Below are 21391 nucleotides of genomic sequence, written 5' to 3' on the forward strand. Positions count from 1 at the left end.
TCCATAAAACATCCATAAAACTAAAAAGAGAGATGTCAGTAGAAATGATATTTCCCTTGCCATCTTGCCCAGAAGTCATGCAGGATTAGTGTTGAGGCTTGTGATTTGCATTTTGTTTTGGAGACTGTGATAGGACAGATCTACCACCAATGTACATAGTGTATATAGTTACTGTATCTAGACTGTGCTTACAGCGATTGGCTGAGAGCTAAGCCACACCTACTGTCTGGACCTTAAAGGGTTGTGTCTCTAGCCAGGTCGGATCATTCCGGACTGGTCGGCTACCTATGAAGAGCTCCTGTCTTTTGCTAATAAAAGCCTTGGCTTGGATCAACAAGTCTTTGATTCTTTCGACGAGCTCTACAGAGACAAGTGAGAGTTTTCAGTCATATGACAGTTCAGTTAATGCCTCATTCATACGAAATGAATATTTATTGATTTTGACATAACTTCAGTTAATCACTATCTTTATCTTATTGATTTCAATCATCTTGCAAAATTGGTGTGAAATTTGACAAAAATAAAACAGTTATCTAAAAGTCTGGCTGCATTTACAAGAACTGCAGAAAGAAAATTTGTTAAATCCATTTACAGCAATTTATTGTCATTTTTGCAGTTGGGGTTGCATGACTTTGTCCCATTAGTGGGGGGAGAGAGTCACCTCCTCTTCTTATAAGAGGACACACACACACACACCAAAATACCCAAAGATTTCACAGTAATTCTGTAATAAATATACAGCACTATAACTAATCGAGGAGTCCCTGGTGAAAGTTCAATTTTTTAAAAAAGTTTTGAACTTCATATGACCTTAAAGGTTAAATTCAATGTGGTCATGGTATTCAGCATCAAATATTATCCCTACTGAACCTCCTTTGACATTTCTAGAGTGCTCCATATGTACACATATACACACAAGATGTGGAGTTGAGAGAAAAAGTGGCAGGAGTTCAACCCAGATAGTGTGAAGTGATGTATTTTGGAAGGTTGAACTTGAAAGGCAGGATTCTTAAGTGTGGAGGAACGGAGAGATTTTGAGGTTCAGGTTCATAGATCCCACAAGATTGCCATTCAAGTTATAGAATATAGAGCATAGAATACGGCAGCACAGTCCAGGCCCTTCAGCTCTTGATGTTGTGCTGACCCATGTATTCCTTAAAAAAGTACTAAACCCTCCTTGGCCCATAACCCTCTATTTTTCTTCCATCCATGTGCCTGTCTTAATCTCTTAAATTACCCTAATGTTTCTGCATCCACTACCAGCCCTGGCAATGCATTCCAGGCACCCACAAGTCTCTGTAAAAAAAAACCTACCCCTGATGTCTCCCCTAAACATTCCTCCCTTCACTTTTACATACATCCTCTGGTGTTTGCTATTCTTGTCCCGGGAAAAGGGTGTCAGCTGTCCACCCTATCTATGCCTCTCAGAATCTTGTAGACCTCTAATAAGTCTCCTCTCATCCTTCACTCCAAAGAGAAAAGTCCTAGCTCTGATAACTGGTTTTCAAATCCAGGCAACATCCTGGTAAATCTCCTCTACATCCTCTCCATAGCTTCCATATCCTTCCTATAATGAGGTGAGCAGAACTGAACACAATACCTCGCCAGAGATTTTTAGAGTTTCAACGGGATCTCTTGAATTCAATCCCTTTTTAATGAAGCCCAACATCCCATAGGCCTTGTTAGCTATATCAACCTCTGCGGCAACCTCAAGAGATGTACGGATTTGGACCCTAAGGTCTATTCACACTCTCAAGTAATAAACCATTGAAAGGGTGGTTAAGAAGGCCTTCATTAATCAAAAGATTGTTTAAGAGCTGTGAGGTACTGTTGCAGCTCGAAGCAACACTGGTTAGACCACAATTAAAGAGAATTGCATTTAGTTCTGGTCACCTCATTATAAGAAGGGTGGAGATGCTTTGGAGAGGATGCAGAAAAGATTTACGCATAGGCAAACAGCCAAAAGGCTATAGGTGAGAATGGATAGGAGGGCCCGAGACAAAAGCTGAGAACCTCTCCCTGTCTCCTCTGTCTGCATTCAGAGAGGCGCCCCCACTCCCCTGATCAATTCTCAGCTTTTCTCTCCTGCCCCTATCCATGTCCTCTTGCCTGTTACCCTATGCTCCTCCTCCTCCTACCTTTTTAGTCAAGTCTTTTTTGTTCATACCTTGACGAAGGGCTCAGGCCCAAAACTTTGGTTGTATATCTTTGCCTCCTATGGACGCTGTGCGACCTACTGAGTTTCTCCAACACTTTTGTGTATTTACAGTGTCTGCAGATTTTCTTCTTTCGTTCCATTTACATTTGTTGATCTAGGATTTATTCTATGTTCTTCATCAAGTTACAGGACACTTCTAATGATCCCTGGATTTATTCCATTTGTTGAATATCCCCTTTAAATTGCCTTAGGTGAGTTTGAGAATTGTTTTGTTGGAAGTATTTTGGATAATATATAGATCAAGGGTGCCCAAACTTGAGTAACATATGATAAACTTCAGAGGTTTGAGAGCTGCAAAACATGAAAAAAATATTACATACACGTTTTTATTCTTAAATGCAGATTTTGTTACAAAAACTGTAAATATTAAGAAATACGTGTACATAATATTTATTCATATGTGTAGTTTTTAAACTGCTAAGTTTAATTAGTTTCAAAAATGAAAAAGTACACATATACATTCCAAAATCCTGACTGTTTTTCTGTAGAAGCCTCTGCTCAAGAAAACAGTAGAAATGCCTCATTAAATATATTTAAGATACAGCTGTGATCTCACTGAATGTGGTAACAGACTCGACAGGCTGGATGGATGACTCCTGCTCCTGTTTCTGATGTATTTTTTGGGGGGAATGCTGCTACCGCTGGTCTCTGCAAATTCCTGCGCCATTACAGCTGAGCGTACATTACAGGAAGTGACTTGATGCAAAGTTGCCTGCTGTGGTAGGTGAGGCCAGGGAGTCCACAGACAGCTCTGCTTCTTCCCATCCCACCCTCCACTTCCCACTTCCCAATTGCCGGCAGGATGAGGGAAGCAGAGGCTGAAGTATGGAGTGGTCTAGCCTTTGTGCTGCTTGTTGCTAACTCTCCATCTGATAGGGCCAGGACTTGTCTGAGGCCACTGCCAGGACCTTCACTGCTGCTGCCAGCTCCAGCTCTGTCCTGGCGGTGCCTGGATGAGGTCCTCATTAGGGACCTCTCCAGCCTCTCCTCCCCATCTCCATCATCTTGGTTTCTCCCCCCCCCCCCACCCAGGCAGAGTGCCTGAACAGACACTCTGATGGGCCATACCCCATCAGAGTGACGAAAACCTGACTCCAGCGTGCCCTGACTGCTCCACTCCTTGGCAGAGCCGTTCCTCCAGTGACCACTCTCTTTTTCCTCTCCTTGTCATACAGCCAGGCTGTGATCATCCCAGTATCCCCAGGTCTGGCTGCAGGATTTCAATGTTCCGAGGCCACTTCAGGAGCACTGGTATCTCCTCCAGCCAACATATTTCCGTGAGCTGCACATTACATGTCAAAGAGCCACATGTGGCTTGCAAATCGGATTGGCCACCCCTGATATAGATCGTAGAAACCTCCACTCTTCACTCACCACCCTTCACAAATAAATATTTTAAATAATTATGTATTTAACTACTACCACTTTTTTTGCAAAGAAACTGTCAATTAATACAGAGAGCATGAATGGATCCTGCATGTTAATGGTACACTGATGTCTCATTATTTTATATATTTGTCCATTTCACACAAGAGAGTGATAAATAGACATTGCATAGACTTCCAGAGTACAACAAACTGGTTTATGACTCCTGAACATATAATCTGTAGCCAATTAAGTAGCACTTTCCAATTTATATTTCACTCACTATTAAGGCATCATCTGATACCATTTCTCAAGTCCCTGATCCTCTGAAAGTACCGTATGACAAAGAAGCATCGAATGCCAGTAAACTCTGGATTTAACATGAATAGAGTATACATCTGTCCTCATCAGGGAACTCTATAGTGGTTTGGGCTTAAAAATGGTAAAATGAAAACTTGCCAGAAGACTGATTCTTTGGAGAAGACTCAGTTCATTTTATTCTGTTGAAAATTATTAGTGCAATTTTTAATGATCCTTGTCCCATTCGAGGTTTTGGGGCAAGGGTCGAGCTGAATCTCTGGATATTGCACGTTAAAACATTGCAGTAGCATTAGAATGTTATAGCAAGTTCTCCAAGCAAAACATGTCAACAATACAAGATGAAAGGTTCCTGATATAGGATCATAGATCGTGTATAAAACAGGAAGCTCCTTTTTGGTCATCAAATACTGTTCATTCTGATCCTAGTTATAACCTGCCTTGAGGTTTATGACAAATCAAATAGTCTTCCAGGTACTTTATAAATATCGGGGTTTGCATTCTTTAGATGAACAAATATTTCCTTAACTCCCCACTAATCATTCCAAAGATTGCCTGAAATTTATTTCCATCCACTGGTTATTGACCTCCCTGTGTATCTTGGAGGGTGGGAGGAAACCAGAGCACATGAAGAAAACCCACGCAGATCAAGGAGTGAACATTCAAACTCTTTACAGACAGCGTTGGATTTCAAGCTGGGTGGCTGATGCTGTAATACCATCGTGCTAACCGCTACACTGTCCACACAGCCATGTTTTACTGTTATCGGATTGGCCATTTAGTTATACAACCTAATCAATAAAACAGACTAAGTACAGTCATTCTTATGCCAGCCTCACTTAGTATTGCCTACATAGCTAATTTCCCTCTCGTCATCGATCATTCCAAGACCTTTTGTTCAGAGAGAGAGAGAGAGAGAGAGAGACATCAAAGATCAAGTACCAGTTGGATAAGCAACCTGTTTTCAGTGTCCATCAAATTATCGTTTATTACATTTTTAATTTAAATTTAGACATACAGCATAATAACAGGCTATTTTGGCCCATGAATCCGTGCTACCAAATTAACCTACATCCCCGGTACATTTCGAACACTGGGAGGAGGAAACCCACATAGGCACGAGAAGAACATACAAACTCCTTAAAGACAGCAGCGATTTGAACCCTGGTCCTGATCACTGGCACTATAAAGGCATTGCGCTAACCACTATGTCAACTGTGCCACCCAATTATCAGCTGATTATACAAGTACAACCCAACGAAAGAGTGTTCTCTGGTCCTCGATGCAAAAAACATGCAAAAACACATCCAGACGTAACACACGTACAAGTGATACATATGCTGTTCATACATTGATATATAAAAATAAATAAATATTGATTTAAGATGATGCCTTACGATGTTGAATCTTTCCATGCAGCTCTGATGGGAGTGATCAAATATTCCCATTCAGAACTATTAAAATTCAACCCCAGAACCAGAACCATAAAATCAAACTTACCTGTATATAAGGACATCCTAAGATCGCTGGCAGACTCGGAATTGGAAGAAACGGCGGTCTCCCTTGGACTGTGGAACCTTTAAACAGCTGGCGATCAGGCAAGTTCCACACTGTGGGAGTTTTAAACAGTCAGTGATCGGGCCGTTTAAATGTCGCGGGTGTCACGAACAGCAGACGGTCAGTCCCTTTAAACATTGCGGGAGATTTAAAGGGACATCGCATGGACCATTTAAACACCGCAGCAATTACCAGCAGCTGACCTACAGGCCCTGTAAAGAAGATCCATCCACGTAGATGAGAATTCTAGCTGGTTGCATCACGGTACGGAAGCGACAACTCTCAGCACAAGTGGTGGTGTTGTAAAAAAAAGCATCCTCTATCCTCAAAGACCCCACCACCCAGACCATGCCCACTTCACTTTGTTACCATCGGGAAAAAGGTACAGAAGCCTAAAGACAACACTCAACGGCACAGGGACAGCTTCTTCCCCGCTGCCATCAGATTTCTGAATGATCAATGAACCAAAGACTGCCTTATTTTTCATGCACTACTTTTTTTTTAGTCATGTTGTAACATGGTTATTATATGAATGTTTGCACTATGACGCTGCCGCAAAACACTGAACTTCATGACTTGTTCACGACAATAAATTCTGATTCATAAATAGTCTCTGAGGATTTGTATGAGTAGTTCACTCAGGGAAGAAGCTGTTCCTCATACAGGTAGTGCCTGCTTTGATACTCCTGTATCTTTTTCCCAGTGGGAGTCGCTGAAAAACTCAGTGTGCGGGATGATTGGAGTTCTCAACTTTTTTGTGTGCCCTCTTTAAACGATGATCCTGGTAGATCATGCCGATGGGGTGGAAGACCTCCTTTGTCTTGTCCAGGATAGGTCACTTACTAAGTGGACTCTGAGGAACTCTCTCCGCTACCAAGCTATGAATGTGTAGTGGACAGTGGTCATCCCTGGTCCTTCTAAAGCCCACGATCATCTCCTTTCTCTTGTCTACATTGAGACGCAGGTTGTTATTCTTGCACCATATAGTGGTGCGACTCATCATTACTGCTAATGAGATTGTGTCATCTGCAAACTGGATGACTCTGTTGTAGCTGGGTCTGGCAATTCAGTCGTGGGTCAGTAGCATGAACAATAACGGGCCGAGCACACAGCCCTGAGGTGCTCGGCACGACAGCGCTCTCCATTCTGCTGTCAATCTGGACAGACTATAAATTCATACTGGTGAATTTTGCAAATTAAAACTGTCAGGAGTTCCAACTTAATTCACTCTTTTGCATCCGTTGCTGGTCAAGCACATGACTTCTGATTATTTTCATGTGTAAATATCCTTTAAATAGAGACACATATTTCAGAAAGGTTGTGATATGTTGTAATCTCTTTTGTCAATATAATTGAACTATACCTTATTCACTGGTCCCTTTTTATTCAACTAGGATAAATTTAGCTCAGGCTGTAATCAAGCTAAATATGGTGATTCCAAATATAATTCTGTCTCTATTACAAATTCAAGACAATCTTATACATTATTTTCCATCCAAGCCAATCAACCATTGACAAGCATTACATTGTGACTGATGCCACGCAGGTACATATGGAATTCTCAGAATATCTTACCTTGCGCAGATTAAAGTAGCCTCGGATATGTTTATCTCAACTGAGATTTACTAAACACTCATGGTTGGTGAAATCAATATTCTATTCTGAAAATACAGTTTCAGTAACTATAAGCAGAAACAAGTCAGCAAATAATTAATTGATGATAATTAATACAAAAATCCTCATTCTATCAACCCACTTCTCTGATATTGTTCTGCCTTTGGTAATGGCATGCTGCAGATTTTGTCCTCCTCATGGGTGGCATGGTTAACTTATCGGTTAGCGCAATGCTGTATCAGGACTGGAGTTTGAATCTGGCGCTGTCTGTAAGGAGTTTGTCTATGTAGATTTCCTCCGGGTGCTCTAGTTTCCTCCCGCCCTTCAACATGTTTGGTGGTTGTAGGCTAATTGGATGTATTTGGGTGGCACGGGCTTGTGGACCGAAAGGGCCTGCTACCGTGCTGAATGTCCAAATTTTACAAAAAAGGTTAAAAAATACATAAAGGGAATAGAATTAACAATTCAATTAATAGTCAGTCAGACTACTGTCTTGCCAAGTTTAGAGCCCCAGTTAGACATAGTGGTCTTGGGCACAAAGAGCTGAGTGGATTCAATTATTTTTGCAGCTGTTGCATCTCTAAAAAGTGCTTCAAACATAACAGATTTCCTCAGCAGGAAGTCATCAGTAACTGTTTTCTGGCACTCTGCAATCCTATATTTCACAGAGGCTGATCAGAAAGAATCAATCAGTTTTCATATGCTAACAAGATTTTGAAAAAAAGATCTTTTTTTTCTTTATTTTACTGTTAATGTTCATTTCAAACTAAAATGTGGATGATTTAAATCCTAGGAATGTTAGCCTAGAATTGATGGTTATCAGGGAACCAATGGTTCACAAAGAAAGTAACCCCTGCAACAAAGATTTCCTTTCTTTGTTGCAGGGTCATCCTCTTTCCACCCCTTAGTTGCTATCTAGTGTCAACAAATCATGACATCATCAAGCTAGGCTGTCAATTACATGAAAGAACTCTCACAGATAGCACATCAGGAAGGAAAAAAGCACCATTTTCAGAAAATTAAAGGGTGCAAAATAAAGACTGGAACATAAAACATACAGTTTTTGAAGAAGCTTGTATATTAATATTTTGGGGAAAACTAATTCTTTCAAAATTCATAATTTAAAAAAATCTAAGAAAATAATGTTCTACATATATGGGTCAAATGGACCACCTCGGGTGAAACACATCTTGGTTTGCTAAACAGCAGGATTACTTTCCAAATAGTTACTAACTCATTAAAATCTCACGGAATTTTCAGGTTATTTTTGGAGTCAGGTCAGTGTATAAGTACCTGACATCATCGAATTTCTGATTTTCTCTTCATTATAGAGAAGCAGGCAAACAACACGTGCAAACTCCTGAAGGTGCTTTCAATTTCACCACTGCCCATACAATCCTGGTCTTGCTCTAATTTTAGGCTTTCTAATGGTACAAGCCAGAATCATGGGGAAATTCTATGAAAATAAAAGATATCCCTCCTTTTCACAGGTTCATTAGGGAGAAGGCCACAAAGGAGAAAATAACTCAATTAAGGACGTAAATAATAATTAACAATCTAGTGTACGAAACTTGTGGAGAGAAAAAAAATCAATAATCAACACTTCCAAGGAAATGTAATTTGACTTGAAACATTAATTCACTCAACTCAGATGATACCTGTTCAATAGTTTTGCTTTATTTATTAAAAGTATAACGGTGTTTCCTAAGTAATTTAATTGTTATGATTGAGGTACCACAAAATCCCAGCCAGTCCTGTGTAACTAGAGGATATTGCAGGAACTCATCAACAGTGAATACAGCTTGCTCTTTACAGTTGCTTTGTTAATAGTAATGAATTCCACAGAAGGCTTGAATACTCATTAGGTGAGGGGGCATGACTTCTAAGTGAAGAATTTCAATATGAAAATAATTAGCTGACATTTATGTAGGCAACGTATGTATGCAACTCTGCTTTTGGATGCATTTTTCACTACAATTTTAATAGACGTGCAAAATATTAAACTGGGACTTCATTGAGTTATGTGCTTAATTAAAGAATGTTTGGCATAATTTATAAATTATTATGTAAATTAATTCAAATTCAAATCTTTTTATCCAACTGCTTGTTTTTTTTCTTTACCCAAAGAGTAATACTAATAGATTATTAAAACTATAAATATTTTCTGTGCAAATGGAACTTAAAATATGCACATTACACATATTTATGTTTCAAAAACACTGGGTTTCACTCTCAAATTTATTCTCTTGGGATTCATTCAGCAAATAGGCTTGCTCCATAAAGATGGTCAGTATTCATGGAATCAAACTGTTGGGAACTTCAGTTCCTTGTTCAAATATCAAACTGTGATATTCAGTCTGAGTTGTGCAGTTCTGCCCAGAACATTCAAATACAAAATTTGGTTTGGAGAAAAGCCTGGAATGGAAGAAAGTAATCAGGAATGAATCAAAAGGGAACATCTTACTGCCTGATTTCCAATACTGTTTATTATCTTACAAAACTTAATTTTGGGAGAAGGCCACAAAGGAGAAAATAACTAAATTAAGGACGTAAATAATCATTAACAATCTAGTGTACGAAACTTGTGGAGAGAAAGTTGCTACCAAGTGACATTAGTGGCTAGGGACTGGAAACGGTTGAATTGTTATGTTATGTTATTGAATGGTTTTTGTTATGTGCACCAAGATACAGTGAACTTAGTTTCACATTCTGTCCAGGTGAGTCAAAGTAAAATAAAGCAGGTATTGCAACACTAAAACATAACTGCAAGGTGCAGTATTACACTACGTCAAAGAACGCAGGACATAATATTACAAACAATAAAGGGCAGAATATAGAGAAGAGTACAGTTAAAATGGCAAGGGCATCATCTTTTACTATTGAGGATCTGTTTAAGCATCTGATACCAGCAGAAAATGAAACTGTCCTCGATTCCAGAGACTTGTGCTTTCAACCTCTTGTATCTTCAGCCTGATAGAAGGGTGGGTGGAGAGAAGGGAGTGTAGCCAGGATGGGATGGATCCTTTAATGTGTTGACACCTTTCCTCCTTTCCTGAGACAGTATTCAGTATATGGGGGGAGGGAGGGCGTAGGTACAGATTATATCAATGGAGGAAAATAAGTTTCCTTTAAAGGGTGAATGGGTAAGAATAGACACGGTCTATATAATGTTGCACTCTTACGTTTCTGTGCCTCACTAGCAACCACCAACTTCATTCATCCACATCTTTAAAAGCAAACCTTCATTTAGAACTATGGCATCTGTCTAAGCCATACTTTGAATCAGCCAGGTAAATGGGAGTAAAATTAACAAGTTTTATGTGGTGGCAAGATTTTATACACAGTTCCTTGGTTCAAACAATACATTCGTCTAATTGTATGGGTCTGAGTGCAGAACCTTTCAGAGCTATTGTTGAGAGTTTGGGGACAGGTTTTAAAATGAGGTTTTTTTTTGCTTGTCTGTGATGTGATGGAGTTGTTCGCCTTGGAACAAAAGAGGTTTAGTTCTTATGTAGATACTGAAAATAATGAAGAGCAAATTCAGATTATATAGAGAACTTCCCATGGGTAAAAGGGTTAAAATCTAAGCTGTGCAAAGTAAGGGCAAGTCTCAAAAGACCCAAAAATGACAAGAATATTACCCAATGGGTGGTTAGGATCTGAAATGCTAAGAGAGTTAATTGTTGCATTCAAAGGAGAGTGGGATATAGATTTGAAAAGAAAGACGTTGCAGCACTCTGAGAGTGAGACCAGATGGATGATTACTTAAAGCCAGCATGGAATGAATGAATTGAATGGTGTTTGCTTTTACCATTTTGTGATTTTGAGAGACCTTTACTGTGCAACTGGCTTGGGCTTTGCCTGACAAGTAGGAGACTGTGGCACATGACAATGTTGACCAGCCAATTTGACATGCATCAAGACTGGGAGTGGAGAATTAAAGCTTCTTAGCAAAACTGCAAACAAAACCAAACTGGCATCACTTTAAATTATTACCAAAATCACAGATGGATTCAATTCCTCTGAGCAAGTGATTGGCATGACTGAGCTAATGTAATGCAGCTATCCCAGCCATCAGAGATTAATATTGAATCATCAGGTACGAAAACAGACAAGCCAATAGCAATGAGTTTTGGTTACTTTTGACTGTTTTGAATGCAAGATTGCATGTATCGATTTTTTTTTCATTTGCAGAATGAATCATCAGGCCAGCCAGCAGTTAAACACATAATTTCTAGGACAACACAAGTTCTTGACATATTTAATCATCTTAATTTGGAAGAGTAATTTTACTCATTATTGAAGAGAAGCAGAATTATCATTTATGGTCAATTCATTGCAAATATATGGTCCTGAATGAAGTTAAATAGTGTTCAATGCCACATCAGTTTATTAATTTACCTCTCACCTTTAATTCCAAAAATAAATGAAAAATGCAATGTGCTCCTTTTGTACCAATAACAGAAGACAACATCATACAATAGGCTGCAGACATTGTGATTGTAGTAAAAACACCGAAATGCTGGCCTATTCAGTTTCCATTGGAGACAAAGATATATTGTCAACATTTCGAGCCTGAGCCCTTCTATAAGGAAAAGGCAGGATATTATAAAGTCTCAGAATTCAAAAAATGGGGGAGAAATCCAGACCAACAACAGGGGACAGAGTAGGAAGAGGTGTAGTTGAGGTAGCTGTGGGAGTTGGTGGGTTCATAGAAGATGTCTGTTTAGAGTTTGTCTCCCGAGATGGAGACAGAGAGATCAAGGAAAGGGTGAGTGTTGCTAGAGATGGACCAAGTGAATATGAGGCCGGGGTTGAAGTTGGCAGCCAAGTGGATGAAGTCAACAAGCTCATCGTGGGTACATGAGGCAGCAGAAAAGTAGTCATCGATGTAGTGGAGTAAGAGTTGAGGGTGCTTATGGGTTTAGGCTTGTAGCATGGATTGCTCCACCTAGCCAACAAAATGGCAGGCATAGCTCATGTAGGTAAGTGCGATGAGTCAAAGGAAAAATTATTAAGGGTGAGGACAGGTTCTGCCAGCAGAGGAGGGAGTAGTGGGGGAATTGGTTGGTTTTATTGTCCAGAAAGAAATGAAGGGCTTTGAGGCCTTCGGTATGGAGGTGTGTAGGAATTGGATATTCATGGTAAATATGAGGCAATCAAGTTCAGGGAACTGGAAGTTGTTGAAATAATGGAGGGCATGTGAGGTGTCCCAGATGGAGGTGGGGAGGAACTGGGCCAGGGGGTGGGGGGACAAAACCGAGTCAAGGAAAGCAGAGACCAATTTGGTGGGGCTGGAGCAGACAAACATAATAGATCTGCTGGGACAATTAAGTTTGGGGATCTACAGGCAGAATGGGATTGGGAAACAACAAGGTTAGAAGATGTGCCAGGGAGGTGACAGGAAGTGATGAGTTCCAAGATGGTGTGTGATACAGTGGTTTGATGAGTTTTGGTGGGGCCCTGTTGGAGGGGTAAGTATGAAGAGGTGTCTGAGAGTTGTTGTCTAGCTTCGGCCAGATAGAGGTCAGTGCGCCAGACAGGGGAGAGCAGACATTCTGAGGGGGTGAGATTGGAATGAATAAGGGGAGTAGTGAAGTCAGGATGGTTGATGATATGGCAGCAGTTGGAAATAAAAAGGTCCACACCAGGTAGCAGACTGGAATGAAGTGTCCAGGAGGAGGAGAATGTTTAAAAGTGGGAGAAAAGATCTGTAGTGGGGGTGGAGAATCTTGGTTGTGAAAGTAGGCACGGAGAGAGGGTCGATGGAAGAAGAATTCAACATCATGGTGTGCATGGAATTTGTTAAGGTGGGGGTGAATGGGGATGAAGGTAAGGCCTCTACGGAGGATAGACCATTCAGTCAGCGAAAGGGGAAGGTCTGAGGGGATGATGAAGACCAGGCAGGGGTTAGGAGGAGTTCAATGGGGAGGAGGGTGTCGGGGAGGGGAGCAGAATGGGGTGGATCAGGAGGTGGAGGGTAGGAAGGGTCCAAGGGAGGACAGGGCGGGTTGGGAATGTCAGAGGGTAGAGAGGCCCATGCATTGCTGGAGCCAGGGTGGGAGTTCACAACGGAGGCTCGATCCTGTAGGTCGCAAGGGCCAAGGTGGAAACCCACATCTAAAGCTCAGTTCTGTCAATTGTCGAGTTCAAGGTGAAAATTCATGTGGGAGGCTCGATCCTGTAAGTCGCCAGGGCCAAAACAGAGACCTGCGTGTGAAGAAGGTCTCTGTTCATCATCAACAACCCAACTTTAGAATTTATAACAGCATACTGGAACCACAATGGTAAAATTTTTAATTTAGACATACAGCATGGTTACAAGCCCTTCCCACCCACAAGCCTATGCCACTCAAATACCCCATTTTTGAAAGGAGAGAGGAAACCTGAGTTCCCGGAGGAAACACACACACACGGGGAGAACGTGCAAACTCCTTAGAGGCAGTGCGGATTCAAATCCAGGTTGCTGACGCTGTAATAGATTTGCGCTAACTGTCCTACCCAATGTTTCTGAGTCCCCTTTCATTCATCCTATATTTCTCTTTTCATCTATTGTAATACTGGATCTATAAACACTGGAAACCTTTGGAAACAAAATGCTAAAAACAAAGTATTTTAGATTATTACGATGACTGCAAGTTGATTTGATACAAATTTCGCCCATCATTATTGAATGAAGATCTACTGGGACTAATGCCTGAAGAGGGCGCACAAAATCAGTGAACCGGTGCGGACTCGAAAGGCCAACATGGCCTGTTTCCGCTCCGTAAATGGTTATATGGTTAAATACTAGAGTAGAATTACTACTTTTTTGGTGCTTTTCACTGGCATTTAACTTCATGGGAACTTTGTCTTTTTAATAGCACAATTCTGCAAATAGACCAGAAATCCACTGCGTAATATAATGCACTTGGCAGATGATCTGAGATAAAATTGCCCAGAGGACATCATTTGGAGCCAATGGCTTCAGGTTCTAAAATCTTAAGATGTACAATCTAATTCTTCACATCTTTTTTAGTACCTGATGATTCAATATTAATCTCTGCGGCTGAGATAGCTGCATGACATTAGCTCAGTCATTACCAATTACTTGGCAGCTCTTTGCCTTTGCAGGGCAAAGAAAGGAAAGATTTTCATGTATTTTCTGTACATGAGAATAAATGGAATTATTCTAACCTGTAGGGATTCTTTTTCATAAGGCAGAAAACGTGAACAGCTGATGTTTTAAAAAAAAATCTTATTGCTTCTTCTTTGAAGGATTTTTAGTTTCTCCAGAAATGTTACTAAGCATGAACACCAACCCAGGCGTGGCCAACCTTTTCATTTTTAAATTTTAATTTAGACATGTTGCAACGGTAGCAGGCCATTTCAACCCACGAGTCCGTGTCCCCCAATTAACCTACGCCTCTGGTACTTATCCGTGGGCCGAAATGGCCTCTAACTGTGCTCATGTCGGAATTAAAAATTAAAATGTTGGCCACCCCTGCTTCTAACCTCTTCAATAAGGTCAAGCACAGCAAGATTTCAAGCCAGTTTTTCTTTAGCTGTGTCATTTGGTGACAAAATCTCAATGAAAATTAGTTCTAATTATATGGTGTGTGTTCCAAAAATACATATGTATAGTGTTTAAAACTAGAATTGATGCTAAATATCAAGAGAGCCAACTATTAGAACTGCCTTTCAGTATAGTATTCCCATATCCTAGTGAGAAATACATGATTTAATCTACTGTTGATGAATATGTATTTTTAAGTTCAGATTGTTTTTCTGCAAAATTCATAAATCCATTAAAACCATAGAATACTACAGCACAGAAACAGCCCTACAGTCGAAATCAAACCTGCACCCACCACCTCTCCACCTCTGCTGGCACCTCATGCCATCCTCTTACCGAATCCCTCCCCCCACATGTAAAAAAAAATGTTCCCTTTCAACATTTCACCTTTGACCCATGTCCTCTACTTCTTGTCTCACTCAACTTCAGTGGAAAAAGCCTGTTTGCATTTACCCTATCAATACACCGCATAATTTTGTCCATCTCTGTCAAATCTCTCCTCATTATCCAATGCTTCTCAGAATCAAATGTATTCAACCTTTCCCTCTAACTCAAGACTGCTAGCCCTGCAAGATCCTTGGAATCAGTGCCATATGTTGTCTGATGATCAACTGTCATATTTGGTATCTTTTTAATTAATTTTCTGAGCTAAAAACAATCATTTATGGCTGTATTTTCAACAAAATATTCTACTGTAAATAGTTTCTCAAATAGAGATGAAAAATAACTAAAAAGCAAAATATTATTTATTAAATTATATATCTCCCCTCCCCCCCCCCCCCCCCCACCACCCACAAAGGCTGTAAATAGTCACTCATGTCCTTTTCTTCATCCCAGAAATCTACAATGACTTGCAAGGCATATAGCCTTCCAAGTAACAAAGATAGAACTTCTATCCAAACATCCTCTTGTGGCAAGCAGCACTCAACAGCAGTGATTAGTACAGTAATATATCGAAGTTTATTGTGATATTGTTCCTATTAGTACCCCAACACACTATTAACTCATTTATGTTGAGATGTTACACAGTGGTGTAATACACGTTCCAGTGAATTTCAAGGATTGCAGGAAACAGAACCCCAATGAGTTTAATAAAAACACAGTAGGAAGAACTCAGCCGGTCTCGCAGTGTCCATAGGAGATAGATACATTACTGACATTTTGGGCCCAAGTCCTTCTTCAAGAAATAAGCAAAGAACAGGAAGGCGCAAGAAGAAAGAGGCTGAAGACTGGCTGGTGGAGGAGTCCAGACCAACAAATGGTGTTGGTTGGAGAGGATGAGGAAAGGTGAGAATTCGTTTTGGCTCTGTGAAAAGAAACAGAGGGATAAGGGAAGAGAGAGAGAGAGAGAGAGAGAGAGAGAGAGAGAGAGAGAGAGAGAGAGAGAGAGAGAGAGAGAGAGAGAGAGAGAGAAAGAGAGCTGGGGGAAGGTAACAAGGGGAAGGGGGGGGGGGTTTGTTTAACGGAAACCAGAGAAGTCAATGTAATGCCATCTGGTTGAAGGGTGCCAAGACGGAAGATGAGGTGTTGTTCCTCCAGTTTGTGGGTGGTCTTAGTCTGGTACTGAATGAAACCATGGATAGTCATGTCAGCCATGGAATGGGTTAGAGAATTGAAATGGGTGGCTACTGGGAGATCAACGCTACTAGGGGGTACTCAACAAAGCGATTTCCAAGTCTGCGCCCAGTTTCTCCACCAAGTTCATGTGGGAAGTAGGGCCCTTTGGAGAGTTTTATGGGAGCATAAACAACAGGGCTTTGTGTGTATAAAGGTGCATGAGAAACAGAACTCCATTGTGTTTAAAGAGAATAAGTTAAATATAGCTCTACTGTGTTCAAAGGGAGTATGGGACAGAGGGCCTTGTTAGTTTAAAGGAAGCATGTAAAACAAAATACAGATGTCAAACCATTAGGATTTCTGAACATGTTGGGATATTGCTACTGAGCAGGCAACAAGGAAGTAATCAAGTGTGAAATTAAAGAGAATGTGATTCTTTATGTCATTGACATAGACAACTGCTCCATTCACTCTACACCCATGACTGTGTGGCTGGACACAATTCAAATTCCATCTACAAATTTACCATCGGCAATGAGGAAGCATCCTGGAGGGAGACAGATTGCTAGTTGAGTGGTGTCACACCAACAACCTTGCACTCAATGTTGGCAAAACCAAGGAGCTGATTGTGGACTTCAGGAGATCACGATCCTGTCCTCATTCGATGGAGAGGGTCAAGAACTTCAAATTCCTGGGTGTCAACACCTTTGAAGATCGGTCCTGTGGCCTTCATGTCAATGCAATCATGAAGAATGCTCACCAGTGGATATACTTTGGGAGGAGTTTGAGGAGATTTGGTATGTCTCCACTCTAAAAATTTCTACAGGTGTACCGTGGAGAACATTCTGTCTGGTATGGAGGCACCCATGCACAGGACAGGATAAAACTCCAGAGTTGTTAATTTTCTACTCCATTGAGGACAAATGCAATAGTTGATCTATTAAGAAAGCAGCCTCTATTCTTGAGAGGGTACCGAGGGTTCCTAATCGTATCAGATTTTTCGATCTGGAGCTCAGGACTCTGTGTGGCTGCAGAGGCTACGTGAGTGCTGGAGGTGAATCCACGGACATTCGGGGGGGGGGGGGGACACTCTCTTATGCTCCACTTTCTCGGACTTTAAGAGGCACTTCAGACAATTTCCGGCGACGGTGAATCTGTCTGCCTTACAGCAAGCAAAAGGCAATTTCATATAATATGACACTTTTTATACAATAAATTGGATCTTGAATGTATACTGTCTGATCTGCTGAGTATTCATGATAGCATATATTCAACAAAAAACCTAACAAAGGGAATACAAGACCCTGCATCTTGTCCACATATGCATGATTAGACCGTTGAATGGTGTAACAGCAACAAACTTGCACTCAACATTAGCAAAACCAAGATGATTGTGTACTTAAGAAGGAAATCGGGGGGGGGAGGGGGAAACAACCCAGACTTCATCGAGGGCTCAGTGGTGGAGAGGGTCAAGAACTTCAAATTCCTGCGTGTCAACATCTCCAAGAATCTGTCCTGGAATCTCTACATTAATGAAATAACAAAGAAGGCTCGCCAGCAGCTATACTTTGTGAGGTGTGAGGTGTATATCACCGAAAACTCTCTTCTACAGGTGTACCGTGGAAATTATTCAGGCTGGTTGCATCACTGCCTGGTATGGCATCGCCAACTCTCACGACAAGAAAAACTCCAGACATCACAGGCATCAGACTTCACTCCATCGAGGACATCTACATGAGGTCTTCTTCTTTTTCTTTGGCTTGGCTTCGCAGACGAAGATTTATGGAGGGGGTAAATGTCCACATCAGCTGCAGGCTCGTTTGTGGCTGACAAGTCCGATGCGGGACAGGCAGACACGGTTGCAGCGGTTGCAGGGAAAATTGGTGGGTTGGGGTTGGGTGTTGGGTTTTTCCTCCTTTGCCTTTTGTCAGTGAGGTGGGCTCTGCGGTCTTCTTCATAGGAGGTTGCTGCCCGCCAAACTGTGAGGCACCAAGATGCACGGTTTGATTTAAGAAAGCAGCCTCTATTCTCAAAGACACCCACCACCCAGACCAAACCCTCTTCACTCTGTTCCATCGGGGAAAAAGGTACAGGAGCCTAAAGGCGGGCACTCAATGGCACAAGGACAGCTTCTTCCCTGTTGTCATCAGATTCCTGAATAATCAATGAACCAAAGACACTGCCTTACTTTTCATGCACTATTTTATAAATAGTAATGTTGTAAGAGTATTCTAATATAAATGTTTACTGCCTTACTTTTCATGCACTGCTATTTTAGATGTTTACATCCGGTACCGCATGGATGGCAGTCTCTTCAATCTGAGGCGCCTGCAAGCTCACACCAAGACACAAGAGAAACTTGTCCGTGAACTACTCTTTGCAGATGATGCCGCTTTAGTTGCCCATTCAGAGCCAGCTCTTCAGCGCTTGACGTCCTGCTTTGCGGAAACTGCCAAAATGTTTGGCCTGGAAGTCAGCCTGAAGAAAACTGAGGTCCTCCATCAGCCAGCTCCCCACCATGACTACCAGCCCCCCCACATCTCCATCGGGCACACAAAACTCAAAACGGTCAACCAGTTTACCTATCTCGGCTGCACCATTTCATCAGATGCAAGGATCGACAATGAGATAGACAACAGACTCGCCAAGGCAAATAGCGCCTTTGGAAGACTACACAAAAGAGTCTGGAAAAACAACCAACTGAAAAACCTCACAAAGATAAGCGTATACAGAGCCGTTGTCATACCCACACTCCTGTTCGGCTCCGAATCATGGGTCCTCTACCGGCACCACCTACGGCTCCTAGAACGCTTCCACCAGCGTTGTCTCCGCTCCATCCTCAACATCCATTGGAGTGCTTTCATCCCTAACGTCGAAGTACTCGAGATGGCAGAGGCCGACAGCATCGAGTCCACGCTGCTGAAGATCCAGCTGCGCTGGGTGGGTCACGTCTCCAGAATGGAGGACCATCGCCTTCCCAAGATCGTGTTATATGGCGAGCTCTCCACTGGCCACCATGACAGAGGTGCACCAAAGAAAAGGTACAAGGACTGCCTAAAGAAATCTCTTGGTGCCTGCCACATTGACCACCGCCAGTGGGCTGAAAACGCCTCAAACCGTGCATCTTGGCGCCTCACAGTTTGGCGGGCAGCAACCTCCTTTGAAGAAGACCGCAGAGCCCACCTCACTGACAAAAGGCAAAGGAGGAAAAACCCAACACCCAACCCCAACCCACCAATTTTCCCTTGCAACCGCTGCAATCGTGTCTGCCTGTCCCGCATCGGACTGGTCAGCCACAAACGAGCCTGCAGCTGACGTGGACTTTTTACCCCCTCCATAAATCTTCGTCCGCGAAGCCAAGCCAAAGAAGAGAGATTTTAGATATAGTAATGTTGTAAGATGGTTCTAATATAAATGTTTACTGCCTTACTTTGCATGCATTGCTATTTTAGATATAGTAATGTTGTAAGATGGTTCTAATATAAATGTTTGCACTTTGATGTTGCTACAAAACACTGACTAGTTCACCAGAATAAACTCTGATCCTGACATAAACCTTGTATGTTGTTGGGGTGGATGAGTTCTAAACATAAAAAGATTTAATAGTCTTTTGTGTAACATGTGCATTATTGACTTTTAATTGGAAATAAGCAAAATGATTTAATATTTGTTGCTAATCGCCCTGGGAAGGTGGTGCCGCAATGCTTGTGATGGGAGGTACTCTGCAGCTACCTGTCAAACTCCCAGCAGAGCGCACGCTGCTGCTCGGCCACCCGGCACCCTCGTTCGGTTTCGGTCTCGGCAGTCTGTCGGTCGGCCATCCGCGGGTGAGCCTCACGGCTGAGAAATGAAGACCGTGTTCGTGACGGTTGGAACGACAAGCTTCGACGACCTCGTCGAGGAAATTTCCTCCGACAAGGCCATACGGGTGAGCAGCCTCCGCGCATGGAACCCAAACTGCGACGGATGAAAAGGAAAGGCGGGGCAGCCGGGCAAGACTGGACCGTGGGCCTGCATGGGCACGAACGAAACGGATTGACAATTGCTTGTCCAATCAGGAGTTGATGCAGTAGAATGGCGTTTCCTGATTGGATCGCCGAGTCTGATAAGTAAACCAATCAGGACCAGGGGAGGGCGGGATCAACCTACAACGAGGAAATGGTTGGCAATGACAGATGGAAGAGTATCATTAAAAGGCCAGATATTTAAAGGAACTGAGAAAGATCTTTCTGGAGCAAAAGCACACACACATACACAAAACAAAATCTAAGCATGGCTTATAAAGGAAGTCAAATAGGAGTCCAAGAAGTTACCTGCTGAGTTTCTCCAGTACATTGTGTGTTTCACTTAACACCAGCATCATGCAGATGTTCTGGTTCAACTTGCATGTCTGTTCATACAGTTCAGCAAAAACAATGCAAGAAACTGATTAAAGAGAGGAAACATAGTTTGAGAGGAAACTTCCAGGGACTGCAAAAGCTTGGACAAGCATGTAAATGTGCCTCACAGTCAGAAATGGGGTCATTGACAATGGGGGAACCTCTCATTTACTGCTTCCATTGATTATTTATCAATGAATGTTGCAGCATTCTTAGAGTGTGATATATTTTATATTGTTTTAAAGGAGATAAATTGTGGCAGGTTTTTTAGTGCAGGTCACATACAAACACTTCAAAACAAATCTCATTTAAAATGCTCAGAGCTCTGCTCAAGCCAGACAGTCCAGGCTCCGGTTGCCTCTTCAAAAACTTTGAAGAATGCCTGTAAGGACTTCACAAGTAGGTGTTAATTGGACAAGCTGTGGAGTAATGGATTATTGTTTTGGAAAGCAACAGATGAACAAACTCAGAAGATGAAGTCCGGAGCCACAGTCTGCCTGAGTGCAGTTGGCTGTTCTAAGAGGGTCACGTGGTTTTCTCTGAGTGAGAGAGAGAGAATTCAGTTCTACAGTTCAGCAGCAGGGACTTGGTGAAATTCAAATATTAAATTCTGTGCACAGTATAAGAATTGCCTGCAACCAGTGAACTTGGAGGAGTGAGATTGAACTGTGAATCAAAGAACTTTTCCGAACTTACACACACATTACATACACGTGCGTTTAGAATTAGAAGGGGGTTAAGTTAGATTAGTTAAGTCAATAATGATAAGTTAAAGTCTGATTCTGTTTTCATGTTTAAAGATAATTAAAAGCAACTTTTGTTTAAGTA

At 41.7% G+C, this 21391-nt stretch overlaps 2 protein-coding genes across 4 annotated transcripts in view; one reads left to right on the forward strand and one right to left on the reverse strand.

Moving 5' to 3' along the window:
- The window catches only part of LOC138740345 (neuronal migration protein doublecortin-like), a 248166-nt gene extending 227946 nt beyond the window's left edge, over window positions 1–20220 (reverse strand). For all 3 annotated transcript variants that reach the window (XM_069892867.1, XM_069892866.1, XM_069892868.1), the window contains exon 1: window positions 19917–20220. The gene's annotated coding sequence lies outside the window, so the exon portion shown is untranslated. The remainder of the gene's footprint in view (window positions 1–19916) is intronic.
- Window positions 19922–21391, forward strand: part of alg13 (ALG13 UDP-N-acetylglucosaminyltransferase subunit) — a 58347-nt gene continuing 56877 nt past the window's right edge. Inside the window, exon 1 of the mRNA XM_069896164.1 lies at window positions 19922–20112. Within this exon, the coding sequence (XP_069752265.1) occupies window positions 20032–20112 (81 nt within the window). The 5' untranslated portion in view covers window positions 19922–20031. The remainder of the gene's footprint in view (window positions 20113–21391) is intronic.

Source organism: Narcine bancroftii, chromosome 8, assembly GCF_036971445.1.
Source record: "Narcine bancroftii isolate sNarBan1 chromosome 8, sNarBan1.hap1, whole genome shotgun sequence".
NCBI classification, from domain to species: domain Eukaryota; kingdom Metazoa; phylum Chordata; class Chondrichthyes; order Torpediniformes; family Narcinidae; genus Narcine; species Narcine bancroftii.